Genomic DNA, 23,161 nt, shown 5'->3' on the forward strand with positions numbered 1-23,161 from the left:
TTTGTTTAGTGAAAGAGTTGAAGGTGTTCTTCTGTTTTTTGTCAAAACTCCTCTGAGAATTTAACCACTGTAATATCTTGATTCCAGTGCTAGAACTAGAATTCTGGGTATTAGCAGTTTAGCTCACAAAAAAAACTCAATTCAGATCATGTTTTGTGTATGTATCCAGAGAAGTGCACTTGTGGAGAGAATGGAAGAGGCTCTTTTCCCTCATAATTTTGATTGTGATTATCTGCCTGGAATTTGTATGTTCAGCATAATTTCATTTTCTATAGTATTTAAAATAATGGTGGGCTTGTGGAAGTGTTAGTCTGACTGTGGAAGGAAAAATGTGAATTTCTTTAAACCTTTTATATAATGAGAACTCAAGATTTGCACAGAATGAGTTTTCCCTTTGACCTCTGTCTTGTAAATGTGCAAGGCAAGCGTGAAGCAGTGCTGCTAGCTAGTATTCATGTTGAAGATGCATTACTGATACACTAAGGCCCAAGACTGGAACTCTTCTTTTTTGCTTGGGTGTTAGGGGGAGAGTGTGTAAATAGATCCAAATACCATTTCTGTGAACTCTGTAAACTGTAGCTAAATATTGATTGTAGAGATTGTCTTGTCATATGTGGGATATTGTCATAAATTTAAATTTCTGTAGCTTACTTACACTAGTGCAAGCTTCACTGTGGAGTTCTGGTTCTGTTCTGCCTTTCATCAAATGCTACACCAGATCTATTCTTGCTCAGAAGCACTAAAATCATTATACGAATGCCTACAGGAACTTTTAAGGCATAAACTACTCACTCTTGTAGAATCATAGACATAAGTTGAAGGGTTGTATTGCAAATCTGCATGAAGTAGACATTCTCCAGTTCTGAATGTTCAACTTATGGCTTTCTAAGTAAATGGACACGTTATTTTTGAGCAAGACAGATTTTTCTCTCCAGATGTAAATGGTGTCTTTGCCTAAAGATGTTCGTAGAAATCCTTATTGTGTTTTTATTTTTGTTATTCTGTGTGGAAATAGGAAAAAAAAGTTTCATGTGCTGCTTGTACCACAGGCAGGAGAAAAGCAGTTAGGAAAAACTGTCTTTCAAATGGAAGTTATGTAACATGAAAGGATATGGTAACCAGGCACATCACGTTTTTTCTCGTAATCTAATTGTGCTCTTCCTGTTTGCTTTGAGCTTGTAGAAATGCATTATGATGCTCCTAGGCTCACCAATACCTGATATTCCTCATGAAGAGTCTACCTCTCTCTCGCATTCTTTCTCATTGGCAGCATTAGTTGGTGGGCTAACATGAAATAAGTTTTCTTGAGCAGCTTTTTCCTCGGGGGCAATTCTTACTGTAAAATTTACTGCTCAGCAGGTAGCCATCATTCTACAAAACCTTGTAGACATAACTGTATGGGATAACAATTTCTACCAGGTACCACTGTATTGAGAACTTGACATTTGAAATGGAATTGGAATTGAAATGACAATTGACTTTGCATAATGGAATTTTTAAAGTTCTAAAATGGAGGACTGTGATCAGAAAAACAAAGTTTATTAACATATTTATAATTTTTACATTATTTTAATCTTTGTGCTCTTTCTAAGAGCACAAATCACGTGTGTTTGCACAGTCATTTCGTACACGTTGGATGCTGGAGGTAGAAAATAAGTAGTCCATTTCAGCTGAAAATAAAGTGACTTAAAAAAAAATTCCAGTGGAGCACAAAATAAACGCAATGAAATAGCTCTACTTCAATTGTTTTTTGAATTCACTTGAAAAATACTTGGAAGTATTACCTGATGTTATGCTATGGAAATAACTTCTCTTTTGCAGAAAAAACTAATAAAACTATTAAGAAAAAAAAAACAAAACACTGTAAATCAAAAAAAGAACATATGAGCATGGGAAAATGTGAAGAAGCAGAAAGGCAGCATCCTGATGAGAAGTAGGAAGGATGTAGTAATTTTTTTTCCTTTAAGATAAAATAAATTATTCAGAAATCCAGTTCCTTCTCCCTTAAGTCATTTCAGAAGTATGCTTGGCAGTTGTTAGCAGGAGCTGACCTAAGATCTTAGTGAACAAATGAAAAGGAAGATTTTTACAGATCCTCCCCACACCTTTAGCACAGTGTTATTTCATTATTGATATCACTTGTTTAAGGTGTTGGGAAGGAAGCAGTGTTTTTGCACAGAGACAAATATATATATATATATATATGTATGTAAAGTGTGTGTATATACATAGTGTGTATCTGTGTTACACGGCAGTTACTTTTTTTGTATGAAAATCCATATTTCACCTATGATATAACTGCACAGACTTCAGCTTGTCACGGGGGAGGAGCAAAACAGTTAATTTTTTGAGATTTTATTCTTACTTTCCACAGTGTGAGTAGGGAGCAGCGATATTTTTCTCTTCTGTTTCAAATAAATACATTACTTAGAGAAGGAACTTCTGAAATACTCCAAGTGATTAATTGTGGAGAAAAGGCTAGCCAAGTTACTAGGTGGCAATTAAATGATTTGTCCCAATGAAACATGCTTCTGTAGCAGAAGGGAAGGGTCTGTAGCAAAGGAAGAGTTTGTGCTAGGTCAGCTGAGAAGAAATGATGGCTTTTTCTTGAACCTACATTTGCATGAAGGCTTTGGAGAAGATATTGGGGAAAAAAAAAAGTGACTGATGTTAAAAACTACTGATGTAGTACTTTTGGAAAATATAAATTTATCTTCATCTAAGCTTATGGAGTCAATTATTACGTGCTTGCTGAGGTTTAAGGATTGTATGCAACATCCATGCACTATCCACATTTACGTATAGAAACTACATTTTCAGGATAACATTACTCACATACATCTGTGCTTTAAGGAAACCACTTAATTCTGCCTATCATAAAACACGAGGCACTGATTGCAGGCACTCAGTTTTTAGTGATACATTTATCTTTTGCTGACAGCTATTCTGGAGGGAACCACGACATTTTTGAAATGCAAATTGTTGATGAGTGTTTTCTCATAGATTGGAATGCTTCAAGTCAAATAACTTATTGGATTATAATCACTGTCTCCAGAAATCCAATGCAGCTGAATCAGTTCTGTAAATCAAGAAAAGTTATGAAAGTGGGACCTTAAGTTTTGAGTTACTCCATTAACTGTGTATTTCCATTATCTGCTTCTGAAGAAGTAAGTCAAGCTAGTAAATGACTTAAGAATAAAGAACAAAAATGATGCTAAAGGTCAAAGTAAGGATCTTCATTCTCTTGTTCAAGGTGAATCACAACAAGAAGTATTTTGAATTTCTTTTCCAAAACACTGACTTCATTGGCTAACGGTTTCAATATGATCTTAAAAGACGCCCTTTTCTCTATCAGGAGTTTAAAAATGATGTAGAATTTAAGCTGAGTTCTAGTAATGCATAGAACTTAAAGAATTTCTTACATGGAAAAGCTCTCCTGTGTTTTAAATGCTATAAAGCTATGGGGGAAAGAACAAGATCAAAAGTCTGGCTATTCTTTCAACGTGTTTCTGTGGTCAAGTTATCAAGACCGTTAATTCTCTGCACAAGCTAATTAAAGCTTGTTGGCTTTGCCACAGTTTATGTAACTTTTCACGCTAACGCATTGTATGTATAGCATTTCAAGGAATGTTCTGTACAGGAGAATCTGTCTCTAATTTCTGGTTGTACTTTTTTTTTTTTTTTTTTTTTTACTACTCCAGGATTTTTGAACATAACATGAGATTGCTTCAAATTTACTCCCGAACAACACACTTTGATTTAATTGCCAATTGTTCGATTTAAATAATTCAGGAACGCTTACAAGTATTTTCTATGTTACTTGATTATACATCCTTAGCAGTTTGTGTTTTCTTAAATAAAAAAACCTTCCTATAACATGACCAGCTTAGTGGCATTGTGGGGGACAGGTTGATGGTTGGACTAGATGATCTTTGAGGTCTTTTCCAGCCTTAATGATTATAGGATTTTATTCTGTGACTGGAAATTCTTTAATTTCAGAACCTCTACTCTTGCTTATGTTCATTTTGAAGCCTTAACATGCTGTTTCCATAACATCTGAACCTACTTATATACTCTATTAATAGGTGAGATCTTTTAAAAACAATTATTTTATGAATGTACATTCCTGAGTTTTATTCATATTACTTTTAGCATTTTATTTTATCATTTTATTTTTAATTATATGCTACAATTGTTTTTTGTGAGTCCAGAATGTGTAACTTTATGAGCAACTCAACTATTTCCATCAAATGAAATAACACTAGGAAAACCTCATGTTAATGTAAATGTAACCTCATTTAAAAGTGAATTTAGACTGGTTTTGGCTGTTTAATGGAGAGTCACACAGGATTCAGAGCATAAACTGATGGGTAGAAAGCTATGATTGGTGCTTGCAGTTATTTCTGTGAATAGGAAGGATCTTGGCATCGTTTCAGGCATCCCATTTCCGGAAGCCTTACTTAGATTAGCAATGAGAGAATGAAATTGATTTACAGTAGGAAAAAAAAAGTATCCATTACTTCCCCCAGTGACAAACATCCAAAAGTGAAGTCAATTTATTATGTGGGATGACAGGAAAAGTTGGGATGTAGTTGTATATAGGAGGAAAATCATTAAAAATTGAAAAAGCATGCTGCTTGTATATAGGAGAGATTCCTCATATATTGAACAGCTTTTTCATGCTTGTCTTGTATGACTGAGTATTTTTCTCATGTGATGTGAAATGGTATTCCTGACCATTGGGACCCACAACTACGTAGCCTGAATTCTAGCCTTTTAAGTTCACAGCTGTTCTGTTTTCTGGGGGGTTGTTTCCTTGATTTCTGCAAAGCAATTGTTAAACTCACCTTCACAGTGAGGTGCCTTTGGGTCACAAGCAGATTAAATAAATGAAATTCATTCACTAGACCTCATTTGCAATGCGGAATTCCGCAAGTCAGTTGTTAGAAGAATCAAAATGTATGATTAGTATAGTAATTGGATCAATCATTGGTTGCTCAGAAATGTTTATTGAAATGAATACATTAATATTTGATTTTGCTTTAGCAGAAGAACCTGGCAGACTTAATTTAGAGTGTTTCCAGAAATATTCCCCTTATATGCATGTATTAACATCAGTTCCAGAAGACTTTTTTTTTTTTTTTTTTTTACTTTGTCCTCTGCATCAATTAGATCTAGCCCAATTTATCATTTCTCTTGTCATTAATTCAACTTGCTTTTGTTGTGACTCATGTTCTGTAAATATTGCATTCTGTTTTTCATATTAGCTTGCGTTTCATTTCTGCAAATGTCTAATACTACTTTTTCTCCTGATAAATCTATTCTTCTAAGTAGCCTTTTGAAACAGGTAGTAAAAAGTTAAAGACAAAAGCCACCTCATACTGTTTGGGTGGTTGTTGCTCAGTTAGGGATGATTTTTACTTTTAAATTGAGTGAATTTGGGAACAATACACAGAAGGAATTATGGCAATTACCTTTAAACTGCATTTCAGTCTGGGAAGGGTGAGCCCATCTACTCTGCACTGGTGAGAACTCGTTCTGGAGTTCTTCATCCAGATGTGGAGTCCTTAGTATAGAACAGACATGGACCTGTTGAAACACATCCAGAGGAGGGCCACAAAGATGGTCCAAGGGATTGAACACCTCCCCTCCCCTTTGAGGATAGGTAGAGCTGGGGGCTGCTCACCCTAGAGAACAGGAGGCTTTGGAGAGACCTGGTAGTGGCCTTTCAGTATCTAAATGAAGTTATAAGAAAGAAGGGGAACAGATTCTTTAGCAGGACTTGTTGTGCTAGGAAAAAGGAGATGGTTTGAAACTAGAACAAGGCAGTTTAGTTTGGATGTAAGAGGTTCTTAGGATGTTGCTAGTGAAGTACTGGAACAGATTGACGAAAGAGGTAGTGGATGCCCCATGCCTGGAGATATTGCAGGTCAAACTGGACTGGGCTCTGAGCACCTGATCAAGCTGTAGGTGTCCCTGTTCATTGCAGAGGAGTTGGACTAGGTGACCTGTAAAAGCCCATTGCAACTCTAAGGATTCTGTCATAAACATTTAAGTAACAGAAGCAGGCCGGCGAGCACTGTAAAACTTAAGAAGATAGCTGGGAAAAAATCTCAGACTTGTCCTGAAGGAATGTGGAGGGGCTCCTCTAAGAAGGTAATGTCAACCAGCAGCCCAGGTGAAGTTCTTCTACACCCATGCAAACAGCATGAGAAGGAGAGCAGGAGGGCTGGGGGACCACAGTGGATTTGGAAAACTATGACCTAATTGATATTGCAGAAATGTGGTGGGATGAATTGTACCACTGGAACATTATGATGGAGAACTACAAGCTTTTTAGAAGAGGTAGGACATCCACCCCACCCCAGGGAATGCCTGTGCGTTAAGAAATGGACAACTGCCTTTGAGAAAGAGCCACAAACAGGCTGGGACTGGATGAATAAAGGACATCTGGTGGTTGGGCTCCTACAGTAGGCCATTTAATCATGGGGAGCCTGTGGATGAGGCCTTCTTGCTTCATTTTCACAGGCTCTCATCCTGATGGGGCATTTCAACCATTTGGATGTCTCCTGGGAAAACCTTGTGGCAGTTTCTGAGTAATCCAGGAGACGGTGAAGTGTGCTGAGGATGACTTTCTGGTTCAGGAAATAGAAAAACTAACCAGAGGAGTGTTAGTGGACCTAGTGCTCACTGCAGAGGAGATAATTAAACAAGTTAAGACTGAAGGTAGTCTGGTCTGTAGTGACCGTGCTGTAGTTGAGTTTGTGATCTCAAGGAATATGCGCCTGGTAAAGAACAGAGTAAGGCCCCTGAAAGTAAGAAGAGTGAACTTCTGGCTGATGAAGGAATTATTGAGTGGGATCCTTGGGAAGAATCTGTTCTCTGGGACAGAGGTATGGAACAGAGCTGGCAGCTCTTCACGGATGCATTTGTGATAACAGGAGCTCTCCATCCCCCTGTGTAAGAAATCCTGCAGAGGAGGCGGGAAACTAGCATGGCTGAACCAGCATTTGCTGGTCAAGCTGAAGAACATAAGAAGGGACCTAGACAGACCTGGAAAGCGAGGCCGTGTAAATGTAGAGAGGTTGAACAGAGGCTTTGGATTGGTTGGTCTGGACAATCCCTATGTGTACAGTCTGGGAAAAGAACTTGGTGAGAGCAGCCCTGCAGAGAAGGACCGGGGAGTCCAGGTGGGCAAAAGGCTGGACACGAACCAGAAGTATGCACTTGCAGAACATCAACAGCATCCTGGGCAGCATGGAACAAGGTGGCTGGCAGCGAGAGGGAAATGACTGTCCTCCTCTGCTCTGCCCTCGTGTGGCCCCATCTGGAGAACTGCATCTAGATCTGGGGCCCTCAAGAGGCAAAGGGGCATAGAGCTTTTGTTGAAGCTGTCCAGAGGTGGGACCGTATGCCACAGAGATTATCAGAGGTCTGGAGCAGCTCTTATGTGAAGACAGGCTGAGGGAGCAGGCTTGTTGAACCTGGAGAAGAGAAGATGTTGCTAATAATGTTTTTGTTTACTTTTTTAGGAATGACTTAGTGCTTTCACAAGAAGCTTTGAGAAGGGACTTTTCTTGAATATTTAATATGTTCTCCACTTAACTGTGGCCCAAGGCTTTTATTTTTTTAAAACTACTTCTTGCTCTGAGTTTAATTCCAGAAATAATTAGATTTTAAAATCTAATCTGTCTGTGAAACTCATCTCATAAGTAGCTTAGCTTCACTTAACCTACTTTATTGTTTAGGAATTGTTGGTTAAGATTATGTTCTTTGTTTAAACATTTTTCACTGAAAATGAGCCCTTGAGTGTGGGATAGTTGTTTGTTTTATTTTTAGGTGGTTTCATTATTAAATGTTGGTGATATAGAATAGATTTGTGCCGTATCTCTTGCATCTCATTTACTTGCTGCTTTGACATGCTTTGGTACTACCCATTCCATCTTCACTGAACATGTCTAGGCTTCATGGTAGTTTTTAAATCCTCCTCTACTTCCTCACAGCTCTGATTTATATCTTCTAATTGGCTATCATCTCTAGATGGTCATGAAGTGCCTACCATATACTGTCTAGTTTCAAAGTATGTAGTGACTGCCTAGGAAATGTATGTTTGTTTGGTTTTTAATTAAAAAGAAAGATGCTGAGATCTTCCTTCAGAATGCTATTCTTCAGTGAGGCTCTTATATACTAGGGAAAAGGCCCAGATGTGATTTTAAATAAACGGTATTCTTAAGGCTTCTTGTCTATAGTAGATTGGATTTTAACTGTGGCTTACACCAGTAATGAGAAGTGGTCAACAGTCAGAGAAAGATTCATTCACGCTTCTGTAGGAAGTCAAACTTGGGCAGGTAGGAGGTAGATGCAGTATCTTGATTCAGTTTTTCTCCTATTCTAAGCATTATTATTGAACTACTAAAATAGCACATTAATGAATGAATTGAAGTTAGGCATTCTGAGGAGTTTGAACCAGTTCTTATTCTGGGGCAGAAAGAGCATGGAGTTTTAGGAGAAATAAGTATTTCCTTTTTTTGCACTGTTACGTGAGTACTGTGGTGAATTCCTGAGTAACTGCGCAATTTAAAAGTAGGAGTGTTTTCTACAATTTAGTTACTCCTAGGAATGTAGTAGGTAATGCAGAAAGGGGAGCTGATTGATATGATGGCTACAGGCTGAAGTGGGGCCAGTCCATGTAAGTGTTTAAGGATGGTGGCCTTTTTCTTGTTCTGTTCACGCAAAGTTACATGTAGGAGCACTTTGTTTTCTGGCAGGTCTCTGCAGCCCTTGATTTGTGTGTCTGTCTCCCTCCCTCCCTCCCTGACACTTAATTTTCTGCATTTAACTGCGTGTGGTTGACTTAAGTCACTGCTAGCCTAGCTGTTTGAACAGTGCTGTCTTGAAATCAGCCTCCTTCACTGGAAACTTGAATAAAAGAGGGACCTTTTCTCTTTTACTTTTAAGATTGCTTTTGTTTTCAAGTAGGTGGCAATACAAAATATTGGGACGCTTCCTGAAAAATCAGGATGAATCACAACAATGGCCAATTGGTGCTGTATTGCTTAGCCTTAGCTTTTGATTTCTAAGCGTGTTTGGATTAGTTGGTTGTTTAACAGTTTAGTTTTCTGGAGTAGATATATCAAGATTAACAAAATTCAGATAGCTGTTATCTTTGCCTTTTTCCGAAACACTACTGCCTCATTGGCAATGTTAAAGGATTTCTTTCCCTCTAACAGATTCGGTCTCATTCTTGTATAATAATTGCTCATTCTCCTGCATGATACTTGCTAGGACAAAATGACCATGTTTAGGAGGCAGCTGTAGATTACTGGGATGATACCATCTTAATTTAAGAGTTGTCATGGTAATGCTATCATTTTCAGTGCTCTTACTCTTCCATTCCCTGTTGTAATGTCTCATCTCTTGCTTGTGATTACTTGTAATATCTCTGGGATTAACTATATCAGTCTATGCATATTTATAATACTTGGAGTGCCACAGAACAAATGCTGCCATCTGGACAATACTGCATTAGAAGTAATAAAAGTTACATGATCTAATTAATATGTAGATGAAATAAATAGTATTTTTGCTAACTTATGCTAATATCTTCTGCTAATAAACATGTTTCAGAAGGGAATAGAAGGGAAAAGCATTATTTAGGTGCTAAATGTAGGTGAATGTGCTAACCAACTGCTGGCCATTGCACAGGTTCAACTTCTGGCACACCATCACAAGAAGCGAAGAGAAATACGCAACTAGTAGAATTTGCAGTAACACCACGGAAACAAACTAGACGAAAGCTAATGGATTCTCCAGTCAAAACTCCGAGTTCTGCTGCATCCAAGCACTTCAGCCTCTGTCATTTGGAGGATTCTCTCAGCAAGGAAGTTCGACCTATTGTATATACACCAGAATCTTGCAGAAAACCAATGCAAAGCAGCTGTTCACAGACTGTGGTAAAACAAGCATTACACCTGACAGGCCTTCAGGAAACAAATGAATGTAATACAGGTTTTCAGCTGAGAAAGCCCAGTATTACAGACTCTGTGTGTGATGTTATCCTAGACTGTGATGAAGATAGAATGGACTCAACAGTAATTCTCGGTGAAGAAACAAGTGAAACAAATGCAATTTCTATTGACTCATCTGCAAAGGAGTCACAACCATGCAGCGATAGAATTCTTCAAAGGTATTTTTCCATTTGTTTGGGCAAGGAGTGTTATCTGTTGGTTTTTTGTTTCTATTTCCCAAACATTTTAATATTACTTATCTTTAAGAACCTTTTTGTCATTGATGTGGAAGTTACAAGTAAAATTAACTAATGTTTTGAAAATCAAACCTTCAATTTTAATTAGTATCAGATACAATTTTGCCATTATTTACAATCAATGATATGTTAGTAATAAGAAATGAGGATAACGAGAGCAGTTTTATTTGCCTTCTATCCAGAATACATTTCATAAAGTAAAATCACTTTACTTCAGGTTTGGTCTTTCTTCCTTGAAAAACAAAAATCCTGCTTCAGTACTTGAGAAGCCCTCGTATATGGCAATGATTTCAGCTGCTGAGAGAAAACGGAAGGTATTAAGGTAAGATGTAGCAGGAATGCTAAGTCATGACCTGAAACAGTGATTGAGCTCTTGGTGGGAGATCAGGGCCAACGCAGGGGAGCTCAGGTGCAAGCAACATACCTGAGTGACCACAAGGGCTAGAGCCAGGTTCCACCCCTTCCCAGACTTCATTTAAAGGTTGGCAGCAGAGGCGAGGATGTCTTGCTGGAGATCCCTGCCTAAGTGAAGCCTTACGAAGGTGGGCAGCTTTTTTCATTTGCTTCTGCATCTGTGGCTGCTGCACATGGGTTTCTCCTCTCTAACTGCAGCCTGGGACTCTGCTACCCTGCTGTCATTGCTGTATTTTCCATCACATTATGGTGTTACATAAGGTTAAAGTTGACTCCTGTTTAAATGAGTTCATATACGTTTCTCTTGTTCTTACTACAGTTTTGGTGTTCTTTCAAATTCAAAAGCATCTTATATAAGTCATCCAAATCTGCACATGAGATGTTCTGACTCAAATCTTTGACAATTCAAGTTTTCTCTTGACAAATGGAGAAGAATGGTTTTCAGCTAGCTTTTAGTTTAGAGGCTTCTGTTATTTTAATAGAATAAGTACAAACGAGTGTATCTTCCAAATCTGCTGTCGTCTCAATAGAAAAACATCATATAATTCTGAAAAAATGTAATTCTGTCATCATCCAAAAATCTAATTTATTTGGAAATGTTGTGCTTTCACTGGAAGACATAAGACTGCCAAAATGGGAAGTGGAGAAAATGTCTGACAATACTCGTGGTCATTTCCTTTGTTTTTCTAATAATTCACTTCTGCTCCGAGTTATGTCTAAATTCTTGTGTTTCGTTCTGTGAAGAAAAAAAAAAAAACACCCTTGCATTTCATCAGTTCTGTATTTAGACCTGGAAAGAGGTTTGGTGGGAGTGGCAGAAAAGCTGCAACTGAGTAGAAACTAATTGTACTGCTTGTTGTTTGTTTTTTTTTGTTTGTTTGTTTGTTTGTTTGTTTAAAATTTCACAGGCTCATAGAATGGCCAGGGTTGGAAGGGTCCTCAAGGATCGTGAATCTCCAACCCCCTGCCACATGCAGGGCCACCAGCCTCCACATCTAATATTAGACCAGGCTGCCCAGGGTCCCATCCAACCTAGACTTGAATACATCCTTGTTCAAGGGTGGGATGCCCCATCCCCAACTTCTCTGGGCAGCTGTTCCAGCACCTCACCACTCTCATAGTAAAGAACTTCCCCCTGACATCCAACTAAATCTTCCCTCCCTCAACTTAAAGCTATTTATTAATGTATTTGGTAAATACATTAATATTTATGTCTGGTCTGTAGTGATGAAACAGCTCCCTTTTCTTTCCTCAAAAGATCAAAAATTGATCCAACTTTTTAATAGATCATAATATAAGTCACCTTCTGCTATGCAGCCAGTGGAGCTGCTACCTAATGGGTCTTCTAAAAATGTTTCAAGACCATTAGAAACAAGTTCTACAGCTTTATCTCAGGAAATGAAAGAAACTTGAAGCACTCTCTTTGTTCGTTAGCATCTTTGAAATAGAAAACTTTCCTGGAAGAATAAAATATAATCTCATGTTTTTGTTCTAATTGTTACTACTTGTTGAACGCTTTCTTTCTGGAATAAGGAAGGAGGCATGTCGTGCCCTTTCAATTTTTGAGACGGTTATGAGGTTTAACAAAACAAATTATTTGCACTGAGTTTGTTGCCCCCTTAAGAAAGAGTAAGTGAACTTTTGGGGCCTGCCTTCTCTGATCTTAAGGCAAATGTTTTAAGATAAGCTCCAGGAGCATTCTTTACTGTAAACTAAAACTCTTTATGGCTTTTTCTTGGTGTTTATGAAGAGAAGGAATGAAAGCTACTTATTTGTCACAGAGAAAAAGCCCTCTTTTTTATCAGAGGGCTACCTTTCAATTCATCTTTGTTATTTTTTCCCACCTCTCGTCTTTCATGCTTTACCTGTTCGTATTTATTCACTCCGGTTGCTCATCTCCTACTAACATGAAAATAAGCATATAGATTTCAGACATTCTCTATGCTTTTAATATAATTAGAAATGGTCCTATTGTTAGGAGATAAGTCAGTTAGATTACAGAGTCTGTTTTTACTAATAGAGCTTAGGCTAATAAGATTGTAATGCTGCTTCTTGGAGCAGCATTACAATGTGACTAGATCTTAAGACAGATACAGGGCAGACCTTGGTCTTCACTGCTTGCTATATATTTTCAGAAAATTATTAAAAGAGCTAGTACATGTTAGATGACTATAAATAGAGATAGTACAATCCTATTAGAGGGATGGGGAAAGCACAGAAACTTTGACACGAATAGAAAAAAACTTGCTCATGAGGCATTCTTAGAAGAGTGAGACCAGGGATGCTAGTGAGGAAAACAAGTAAGGCTGAGATTACAGACAGGTTCATATTTTTCCCTGTCGATTTTAATTCCATCATCTTAAAAGGCATAAAATACAGGTTTTTTTCTTAGTGAGTTTGAAGCTGTAACATCTTTCTTGCAGCTTCTCTGAAAAGTAGAGAAGCCACCCCCTCTCATGTTGTTGGAGCCTATAGACCAACTACCGTAGCAATACAAAGTTTGACCACTGTGAATTCCTTGAACAAGTCACTTCAGGGATATCATACTTAAGTTGTTTCTTAATGTAATCATGTGATGTGCTGTTGTTTCTTAATGTAATCGTGTGACTATCAAACTGACTGCTATGATTTTCCAGAAGGTAATATGTTATGTGTTCTTCACTTCACAATTAAGCAACGTTAATCCTTGCTTTCACTGCTGATATGTTCTTCTCAATTTCTTAAAAAGAGGAAGAGAAGAGGAATCATTCTCATATATAAACACCATAGACAAACTAGTTTATTTTTTGCATTTGGTTGTGAACTACCAATACTAGATAATGCTATGTAATGTATTTTGCATATTGCAAGGACAAATTTACTGTAAAAGCTTTATTGCTTGACTGAGAGCAAAACCTCTGGCTGTTTTTTCTAGTTCTACATCAAATGCTGGCTTAGGTAATCTGCAAGACCCAATTTCTCCAAAGCGTGTTCGACAAGAGGTCTTGTTAAACAACAGAGTATTGAGAGTACCCAAAATGTCAGGTAAGCATCAAAACACTGTGCTGGCAATCAAGTTTTCATAGGTGATTCAAAGTTAAGGTCAATGCATGTAATTTTGGTGATTTAGCAGCACGTGCTGCTTTGATCAGTGTATTAAGCCATTGCTTTGAATAATATATCCATGCATTTAATAATAAATAAAATTCCTAACATTTTAACAGTTAACTGGATAGTATCTAATGAAAACTCAGTATTACTGCAAGCTTGGTGAAGAAAACCTTGTCACAAGAGCTAAGGACTGCCACCAAAAACTTTCTGTGGTTGGAGTTTGAAATCTAGTACCCCTTTAATTTTGCCAATTGTAGTTTATCAGAAACTAAAATATTGTCTTCTGTTTGTAATAATGTTTTTCTTCATTAGGAGTTAAAACAAAGAGCTTGAAGCGAGAACAGGATGTGCCAAGCAACCTTGCTAGAAGCTTTTCTGAAGGAAATGTAGCAGTGGGTGTTAAAGCACGGACATCCAAAAGCCTTTCACTTCATGTTTGCAAGAAAAAAAATAGGATTTAGATTCTGACTTCATCCATATTTCAAATGGGATTGATGGAAAGCAAGTGAGAACAGTGACTTTTGTTTTCCTCCTGTGAATTATTTTGTTAAAGAGGTCTCTCTCAGTAATGCAGTATTTTATAAGACCCAGTTACTGGAAATACGGCTGTGTGTTTTGTCAAATTTTGAAATAAAATGCATTTGGTTTTTGTCTCCTATTTGAAGCTTACAAATGTTTTCCATATAATAGCAAATTAATATGAAATATTATTTGAAGTTGTGAATTTAGAAGTGGGTGGTATACCTTACACTGTAACTTTTGTAAGCTTCTCCCTGTAAGATGACTAAAAGATTGAAACTTGATGCAAGGGAATTGGTGGTGATATAGTTTTTCAAGTTCCTCTAATTGTTTACTTACATTCAGGTTTCTAGTAACTTCATGGTAGAGAAGTTAGAAATTCTTTTGCCCTGCTAAATATGTCACTGAAATTTTATAGTGTTAATACTGTGAAATATGTTTAGTGTACTTATCTTCAGCATTAGGATGCCAGCTTGTTCTTAGATAACATCTCAATTTTGGAATGATAATACCAATGTAGCATACCTGGAGGAAGGAAAAATGCAGGAAGGATTTCTTTTTTTTTTTTTTTTTTTTTTTTTAATGTGTTATGTCTAAAATCTTCAACTGTTTTTTAACTTGTAAATTTTTTTTAACTTGCATTCTAATTGATTTGTAAATAGGATGATATTGTTGATAACCTTAAATAAACTCTTAATTGTAAACAAGAGCCGTGTGTGAATTGAACTTGATGAAAAATTACTACTTCTTACCTGTGAAAGAGACAGAATTTTTGAAAGTATTATAAGATCTACTAGTTCATACTGCATGTTCTGATCAATTAATACTCAAAGAGTTGCAAAGTTCCATTGTCACCCTGACATCCTGCTCACCCTTAGCGGTGTTGTGCTGGTGTATTTGGCCTGCACAAATGTAAGTGGATGTGTGAACTTCCCCAAACTAATTGGAACTAGAGGAGGAGGTCCAGTAACTGGTTCTAGTGTCAGATACCTGCCTGAATCCAGCAAGCAACTTGCAGTTCAGTAAGTTAGGTGGCATAAAGCGTGCTGCAGAGTAATGTTCTGGCTTTCAGCAATTGTAACAGGCTGAAGGGTTTTAACGCATGGTTGTTGTGATGGAAACAGCAACAAGTTTTCTCGCAACAGCAGTGAACTGGATTACATCATCTAATAGCCTTTATCAAATCTGTTCCTAAAAATGTTTTGAGTATTTCCAAATCTTTAGAGGTTTATACATGTATTTTTACTCTGTAGCCTGTGATATTTAGGCAAACTAATGCAAACCTTTGCAGTTCGTACCTCTAGCTCACGTTGGTGGCTATTGTTGACACGGTTGGGAGTTTAAGAGCACTTCTGAAGAAGAAAATAGTAACTGCCTGTATAAACCTCAGGGACCGCTTGTGGGAGGAGCTGACAGTCTTGATCTTCATCAGCAAAGTTCAAAGAAGCAACAGCTCCTTCAAAATAGGCATCGATAATTAAAAATGAAATTAAATCACCTTCCTTGTGTTCTAAAAGCTTTGTATAAATATGTGATATAGTCATTGTGGAGAGCACAGGTTGATGCTGGGGACATAGAAAATATTGGCTGTTGAAAAGGTTTTTTTGAAAAGAATCCTAAATGTAGGAAAAGCATTTAAAAAAAAAAAAAAAAAAAAAAAAGTTTGGGACTTGACCGTATCCCAGTCAGATGTTATAATAAATAGAATGAAATGAATGGCAGGGAAGTAATTTTAATGCTTCTCTACCATGCTGAACAACATCTTTTGGGGATTAATTTTAACCTGGTACCAGGTTGAAATTGTGCAGACCTTTGTTTCTGATTTATGAGACTTCTTTTTTGCAAGCTATTTAATACTAAATGTCCATGGGAGGCATTTATTCTGCTTCACATCTGCAGGAGACATGTTGGGCTTTGCTTGTTAATACCGCTGTGATAGACACAGCTTTTGTGTTGCGTGTAAGAGATATATTTTGAAAGGTTTTTAGACATGCTTGTGCATACAACTTTTTCATGTTCGATCAAACCATAGAACTGATGAAGTCTTTTCTCTTAATGTGTTTTGTTTGCTCCTGAGTTGAACTGATTTGATTAGCATACAATGCTTCAAGAGACTAAAGAAAAAATCAAGTATGTTGTGAAAATGAGCACACGTGGGATAGCTGGGTACCAGGAGTAGAGCTATGTTGACAGCAACTGGTTAGGTAGGTATGCATTTATAGTTGATAACTAGCAAAATGGTTTCCAGAAGTAAGGTTGAAGGATTTTCACAGTTCAGATTGCTGTTGATAGGTTTTCTACTATATTAGTTATGCATTTATTGTTGCATTTTGTGAACGCATCCAGACTTCATAAGGTGCTTCAGAGCACGTTCCACGCAAGTAGCTGCTGTGGGACATCTTATTTAAGTTTTCTGTCAGATTTCCAGTTTCTACTTAAGTAAAAACCCAATGGTATTTAGAGAACAGAGAAGCTGTCGTATAACTCATTTTATTTCCTTGCCTGTCTGCGTTGCCTGTTTCCTGTCGGTCTGCCTTTACAAACCGAAATAGTAATCACTCTTTAGGTGATGTTTATCTGAGATAAACATACAATTGTTCTCATGCTGTTATACCATGCAGTGTTAAATTATTCCAGATGGGATGTAAGGGAATATTGTACAACATAACATGACTCAGACTGATTCAAAAATTCAAATGATTTGGGTCTATTTAATCTTATTTTCTGTTTAAACATGGTAATAGTTTAAAATCACTTGAAAATGTGCTCCTGACATTTTAAATACCAAATAATCTTCAGGTAATAACTGAACCATCTTCATGAGATACCTGATGATTTTTGTGTGCTTGGACAAATGTACCTAGCGATACTAGTGCTCAGCTGGTATTTTTCTTCCTGTATGTGATTGCAATCAACAGCAAAGTCAATGTTATATATCCAGTACTGTGTGTGTTTAGTGGAGTACTGAGTAGTATAAGCTGGAAACCCTCGTAACCTCTTTCTGGGCTTCAGCCAGGCTTTTAGGGTGGCTTGCTATTAGCAGTTATTCAAAAAGCTTGGTAAAACAGAATGTTGTTTTACCAAGAGGTGAATAGTTCCCATGACCAAATGGATTGAGATGTTTCTGAAAATCAATTTGTTCCAAGTGTGAAAAGGATGTTGATGATCTGGTCCCGCAGGGAAATTCTTATGAAAACTTGCAAAGGCCATAGGGTATAGTTTGTACTGTGACTCATTTACTTATTTTCATTGCAGCAAAGTGAGGTAGGAGCTATCTGAAGCATAGCAAATCTGGGTTGTTAACCAGTCCTGGGATGCTATGAATATTTGTTACTCAGGATGGAGATGGTTGCAGTCTAGAGACATATGGAGAAGAATGAGAACAATATTGCTGTCAATGAGGCTATAGAAAGTGCTGAACCATTTGTAATGGACTCGCTACATCTACATACCCAAAGTAGTTCTCAGAATCGTGAATTTACAAGCAATTTAGTCATTTATTTTTATGGTGGTTCTTTTAATGACTACTTTTATCTGGCATATGGACCTGCTCTGCTATGCTAGCGTTTTGGGGCCAGGTTCCTGGGCACGCTGAAAGCCAATCGTGTCCATTGATTTTCACAGAACTTAAACAAGATTGGTTATCCTGATAGCAAAAAGAGATTTCATTAAATTTAGATCTAACCACGGCTGTAGGTTTCTACAGGGGTTCTTTCAAATCTTAAGATCAAGCGCACAATTTTATTTTTGTCTTAAATCTGCCTAACCTGTCAAATTGACAAAGTACAGAAACCTGGTTGGATTATTAGGAAAACTTGCTCTTGCGGTAGTGGGAGAACTTTTCATATGAAGGTTATGAGATGTGTTCATCCTGTCAGTTACCTTTGAGCGTGAGTCCTACGATTAAAGACTCCCTGTCCCCATCTGAGGAAGCTGAGTCTCTTGCACCTTGTAAGATTCAGTACTCTGGTTGTGAAAACAAAGATTTATGGTAGCCAAGTGGTCCACCTTGAAAATCATCTGGACTGCAGTAGTCAAGTTTCAGTTTGTTTGGCTTTTTTAAAATTGTTGTAAAGATACATGAGAAGGCTGGTTTTAACAGCTTAGACAAAGTAGATGTTCTTAGAAAATTCATCTGCTAAAACTGTAAAATATGTGTTCTTCCCTGTAGGAAATTCTAAGAACCTTATTAATAGAGAGTCAATGTGTAAAGGTAAACGGCCCGTTTTATTTCTCTGCTCTGTAGTGCTCTTGGGGAAATTACTCCTGATTTCCCCATTGCTTTAAACTTAATTGTGCTATACATATTGGGTATTAAGGTTTTATGTAGCATGACCGTTACACATCTAAATTGTACAAGGGAGTGAATTGAATAGATATATAATTCAATATCAGAAGTGGAGCAAAGCAAGCTTTAAAAGCCTGACTGAAAGAATTTTTGCATTGTAGTTTGAATTTTAGTGTACTGCTATTGCTGACACTGTGTTTTGCTGGATACTTGTAGTTATAGTCTACAGAGTCTTGTAGTGAATCATAAAAACACTGTTCACGCCACAGCTAGATAGCAAATGTGTTTACAGGCTACTACTCTACTGTGCCTTTCATTGAAGCAATTGGCTCATTTGCTTAAAGATGTGTTAAAAAAAGATTTTTATAATAGCCAAGTTAGTTTATGTAAACTACAAAACTGTGGAATATCCCAAGTTGGATGCTGAAGGGAGAATTAAAAGCCAATAATGAATCATATGGTTAGAATCATATCGTTAACATGAAATATTCTTTAATTGAAATTCCATAGTTAATTTCCTCTTGTTCATCCAACTTGCATCACGACAATGGCATAAGAAAAACAGCCTGCAAAGAGCAGAAAAGACAATAGTAATTAGACTTAATTATATGCAAGTGTTGGGAGGGCCTGTGATGCAGATGACACTTCTAGACACATGAAACAAAAACTTCCCTTGACCTGAAGCAGTGCATATGTGATGTAGCTAAGTTTATACATCCCTGCAGTATGCTCACTTTCAATAACTGTAGTATCTAGCTGAGGAATGTTTAAAAAACAAAAATGGAAAGGTAAGTGCTGAAACTGTTCATCTGAGGCATCTGCCAAACAGTTGGCACAGTTGTCCAGTTGGCTCGGGTATCCCTGTCTTCGGCAGTTTGACCAAGCCCTGAGTGACTTGGTCTGAAGCCAACGTTGACCCTGTTTTGAGCAGGTGGTTGGAGTAATGAGCTTTCAAGTTCCCTTCCAACCTAGACAATGCTTCAACTTGAGGATGAATTGACTTCAAGAGCCAGTAGAAAGTACAGCACCGGTATTCAAAGCTGTGCTAGTAGATTTATTCTACTAGCCAAAACCACTAAAGATCAAATATGAACAGCTAGGGGTGTGACATGAGCTCTATCGCTTTGATTGTCCTTAATATCAAAGGATTGGAAAGAGGCAAATGCAGCTGTATCTTGTAGGAGCTCCAGGGATCTTCTCATGTTTGTCATACTGCAATACAGACTAGGCCTATGGGCAGATAATGCTAGTATCCTTCTGCTGGGGAAAGTCATGTCTGGCAGATCTGTTACATTACTTTAAAAGCTCTGAGCTAATAATTAAGATATAACTGTTAAGTGTAGCCCACTTCAACTTGGAAGAGGCTGTCATCAGGTACCTCATGGAATGCTATTGAAGAAACCTTTAGCTAAAGCGACCTTTAGGCAAAGTGGGATTTAAGTTCTTATGCTTTCAAAGGTCAGAAAACAAAGAGTGGGAATAAATGGACAGTTTTCAGAATAGACGACTGGTAAAACTTTGCTGGCTCCATATGGTTGAATATATTCACAAATAATTTCAAGAAGGGTATAGAGAACTGACAAATTTATTGATACTGAATAATTCAGGAAGTTAAAACAAAAGCTAACTATAAAGAGTTGCAGGAGCATCTCTGCTACTGAGGGACTGGGCGATAAAATAACAGATGAAATTGAATGTCAATGAATGCAAAATAATGCACAAAAAAGAAAACAACCCAAACTGTACATACATGACTACGGGTTCTCAAATAGATGCTATGACTCAGGAAGGAGACCTTGGAATTGGTGTAAAAATACCATGAAAACATCAGCTCTGTAGTCGAAATAGCAAGAAAAGGGATAGGGAACAATCAATGTGTAAATCCTTGGCGTGCCTGTCTATTCTGAATGGTGCTGTCCTGCACATTTCAAGTATAGGACAACTATGAAAGGTATAAAGAAAGATGAGAGGAGTACAGAGCAAACTGAATGTGGGGGATGATTAAATACTTAGGGATACTTCAGCCTGGAAAATAAGTGGTTGAGGAGTCATGATAAAGATGTCTGAAATAATGAGTCATGAGAAAAGGGGCTAGCAAGAATTATTCGCCTCTTACTGCATGAGAATTAAAGGATGAATTCAAAAGATGTGGAAGTTCTTCCCTGCGTGGCATACTTTATGACAGCAAGGTCTCTAATTTAAAAATGGCAAGTGCCAAAAGCTTTGAGTTTGAACATGTTAGCACAATTATATGGAAGAAATGGTGATCAGGAGCTACTGAGAACAGAGCAGATACATAAAGCAGTGAACAGACAGGAATGTAGGAGGGCAAGTACAGCATCTTCAGTATAGTTGGGCATTGTCTGAAAGAAGAAGCTGGTCTCACTGGACTTTCAACTCTAAAACTGTTTTGAGTTTTTCTTCCATCATAGATATATAATGGTAAGAGCGTTTTCCCAGTGCTACTTAATAAGCCTGTTGGAATTATTTGTAAAGAAGAATTGTGTAAAAGCAGAAATTATCCAGAAGCTAACGTATCTGATCGGTGTTACGCAGCACAGCTCTTCTATGTCTGCTATGTTATCTCTTAGTATGTATGCATGTTGCATTGCTTAGAGGTGCTTCTCACATGCCCCTCTTGCTCGGTTGTGATGCATTTAGGCAGAACACAGAATAGCACTCAAATTGTCTTGTTTCACTGTTTGTTGTGTGTGTTTGGTTTTGATTTCTTTTTTTAAGAAGTCAGAAATGGACAAAAAACATTCAACCAATTGTCTTGGTTTGAGAAAAGTGTTAACTTGTTGCACTGGCCAATGAAATAAAAGTTTTTCCTTTGAGTCTTGCAGATCTTTAAATTCACAGCCTGAGCTGATGTAGAACTCAATATTTTGCAGGGATGAATGCCAGTATCTCTCCATTTTCCAGTTAGGAAAGATCACGACGAGAAGTAACACAAAACACAAAGTAACTCAGCTTTTTGGTGATGGGAAAAAGTGTTAATAAAGCCAGATGTGGTACCTGAGGGGATGTGCAAAAAGGATTTCAGGGAAGCTTTGAGCAAGGGGAATTGAGGCTGCTTGCCTCTAGAAAGCTGGCAGGGAAGTGAAGGTGTGGATGCTGTGATAGACTATGCTTTGGATAGACTGCTCCCACTGCTGCCAGACTGCAGAAGAGATTTGCAGCATGGAGGACAAGCTGAAAGCTGTGCTGGAGCATCACTTAATTCATGGCTCCATAAATATGTCTCTATTACTGGTTGCTGATTACTATGATCAGCCATAGCAAGCTATGCCAAGAGGGTTTTTTCACTTGGGCCTGGCAGATGTGTTTTCTTGATTGGTATGTTTCATGTGCTGTGGCAAATAATTCACTTTAGGAATTTAGGCACTGCAGGAGTCTCTTGCAATGGAACAGCCTTACAGGTAGAGAGATTTGAGGGGGAAAGTGAGCGTTCAGATTCTGACTGGCGGCTCCACTCTGACACTGATGTATGTCTATCTTTCCCTCAATCTGAGACTTCTCAGTGATAATCAGATCATGAACACATGATGCTTTGTGTCACTAGACCTTTTGCTTCTTGCACAGAGGCAGCTAACGTAGTTTTCACTTAGTGAAGACAGCAGTGCTACAAGAGATTTCATTTCTTGTGCAAGTTGGAAGTGAATGACACAAAGGAAAAGGAAGGACACTGTTGTGATTTTGGCCCGAGATAATAGAATACTTTAAGCCATGTGGTTCCTGTAAGGCAGCAGGCAGCTCATTCAAAATTGCTCAAATAACTTCACTTTCTGTCAATTTGAGACACCTGCGGTTTGATTCAAGAAATGCTAAACATGTACAACGTTTGGCATTCGCAGCAGCAATGATGTGAACAGGCTCTTAGCTCTGAACATCTGAAAAAGCTTTCAAAAATGTTAGCTTTTGGTAACTGTTGGTCCTCAAGGCGCAAAATGGGCAAACAGCATTACCTGCTGTCCTCAAATAGCGCTTCTTGAACTTAGTGATGTATTTCCAGTATCTACTAGAGAGCCCTACACGTGTGAGGAAAATGGAAGTCAAAGCAATGGGACAGATGCATTATAGCTGTTACGATGAACCTGAGGGTCCTGTTACATCAGATGATCTGTAGATATGGTGATTTCAAAAAAAAAAAAAAAAAACAAAAAGGAATTTGAGAAAAAAATCTCAAACTGTTCAGTCCTTCAGTGTTTTAAGAGCCATAAATGTTAATGGATCTCCAGCTGATAACAGCTGGAATGAAATCAGAACGGCTGTAACGAGAGATGAAATCAAAAGGTTAAGAGGAATCCAGAGGTGGATGAAACAAAGCTGTACAGTTGGTCTAACCTTATTCAACCTCTCCTCTAGAGATGCAATTTTAAATAATAAAGAACAAAAGCTGATATTAAAATCAGGAAAGTGGCAGCTGTTATTAACACAAGAGGCCACTACATCCATGGCTGAAGGAAAAGATCTGCAGAAAATCCTGCTACCAGAGCAGGTGGGTGAAGGCAAACCTCTGTGGGAAACACGGCCAGCGCTGCCTCCAATGGGCCACAGCATCACAGCAAGTTGTTCAGACAAGA

General features: G+C 37.8%; 1 protein-coding gene and 2 long non-coding RNA genes across 7 annotated transcripts in view; 1 reads left to right on the top strand and 2 right to left on the bottom strand.

The window, feature by feature from the left end:
• The window catches only part of LOC125686458 (uncharacterized), a 78,404-nt gene that overhangs the window by 42,202 nt on the left and 13,041 nt on the right, over nt 1-23,161 (bottom strand). The window lies entirely within an intron of this gene.
• Nucleotides 1-23,161, bottom strand: part of LOC125686454 (uncharacterized) — a 67,676-nt gene that overhangs the window by 32,837 nt on the left and 11,678 nt on the right. The gene's annotated exons all lie outside the window — the stretch shown is intronic.
• LOC125686410 (kinesin-like protein KIF18A) overlaps nt 1-23,161 on the top strand; it is a 99,271-nt gene that overhangs the window by 24,027 nt on the left and 52,083 nt on the right. Inside the window, exons 14-17 of one of the 4 annotated variants that reach the window (XM_048930360.1) lie at nt 9,706-10,186; nt 10,482-10,586; nt 13,593-13,702; nt 14,081-14,976. The exons of 2 other annotated variants lie outside the window; for them this stretch is intronic. In XM_048930360.1, coding sequence (XP_048786317.1) covers nt 9,706-10,186; nt 10,482-10,586; nt 13,593-13,702; nt 14,081-14,229 — 845 coding nt within the window. In that variant the 3' untranslated portion in view covers nt 14,230-14,976. Of the gene's footprint in view, nt 1-9,705; nt 10,187-10,481; nt 10,587-13,592; nt 13,703-14,080; nt 14,977-23,161 lie in introns of those variants that run through there. One more of the 4 variants, XM_048930366.1, reaches the window with a different exon arrangement.

This window comes from Lagopus muta, chromosome W (assembly GCF_023343835.1).
Source record: "Lagopus muta isolate bLagMut1 chromosome W, bLagMut1 primary, whole genome shotgun sequence".
NCBI lineage: Eukaryota > Metazoa > Chordata > Aves > Galliformes > Phasianidae > Lagopus > Lagopus muta.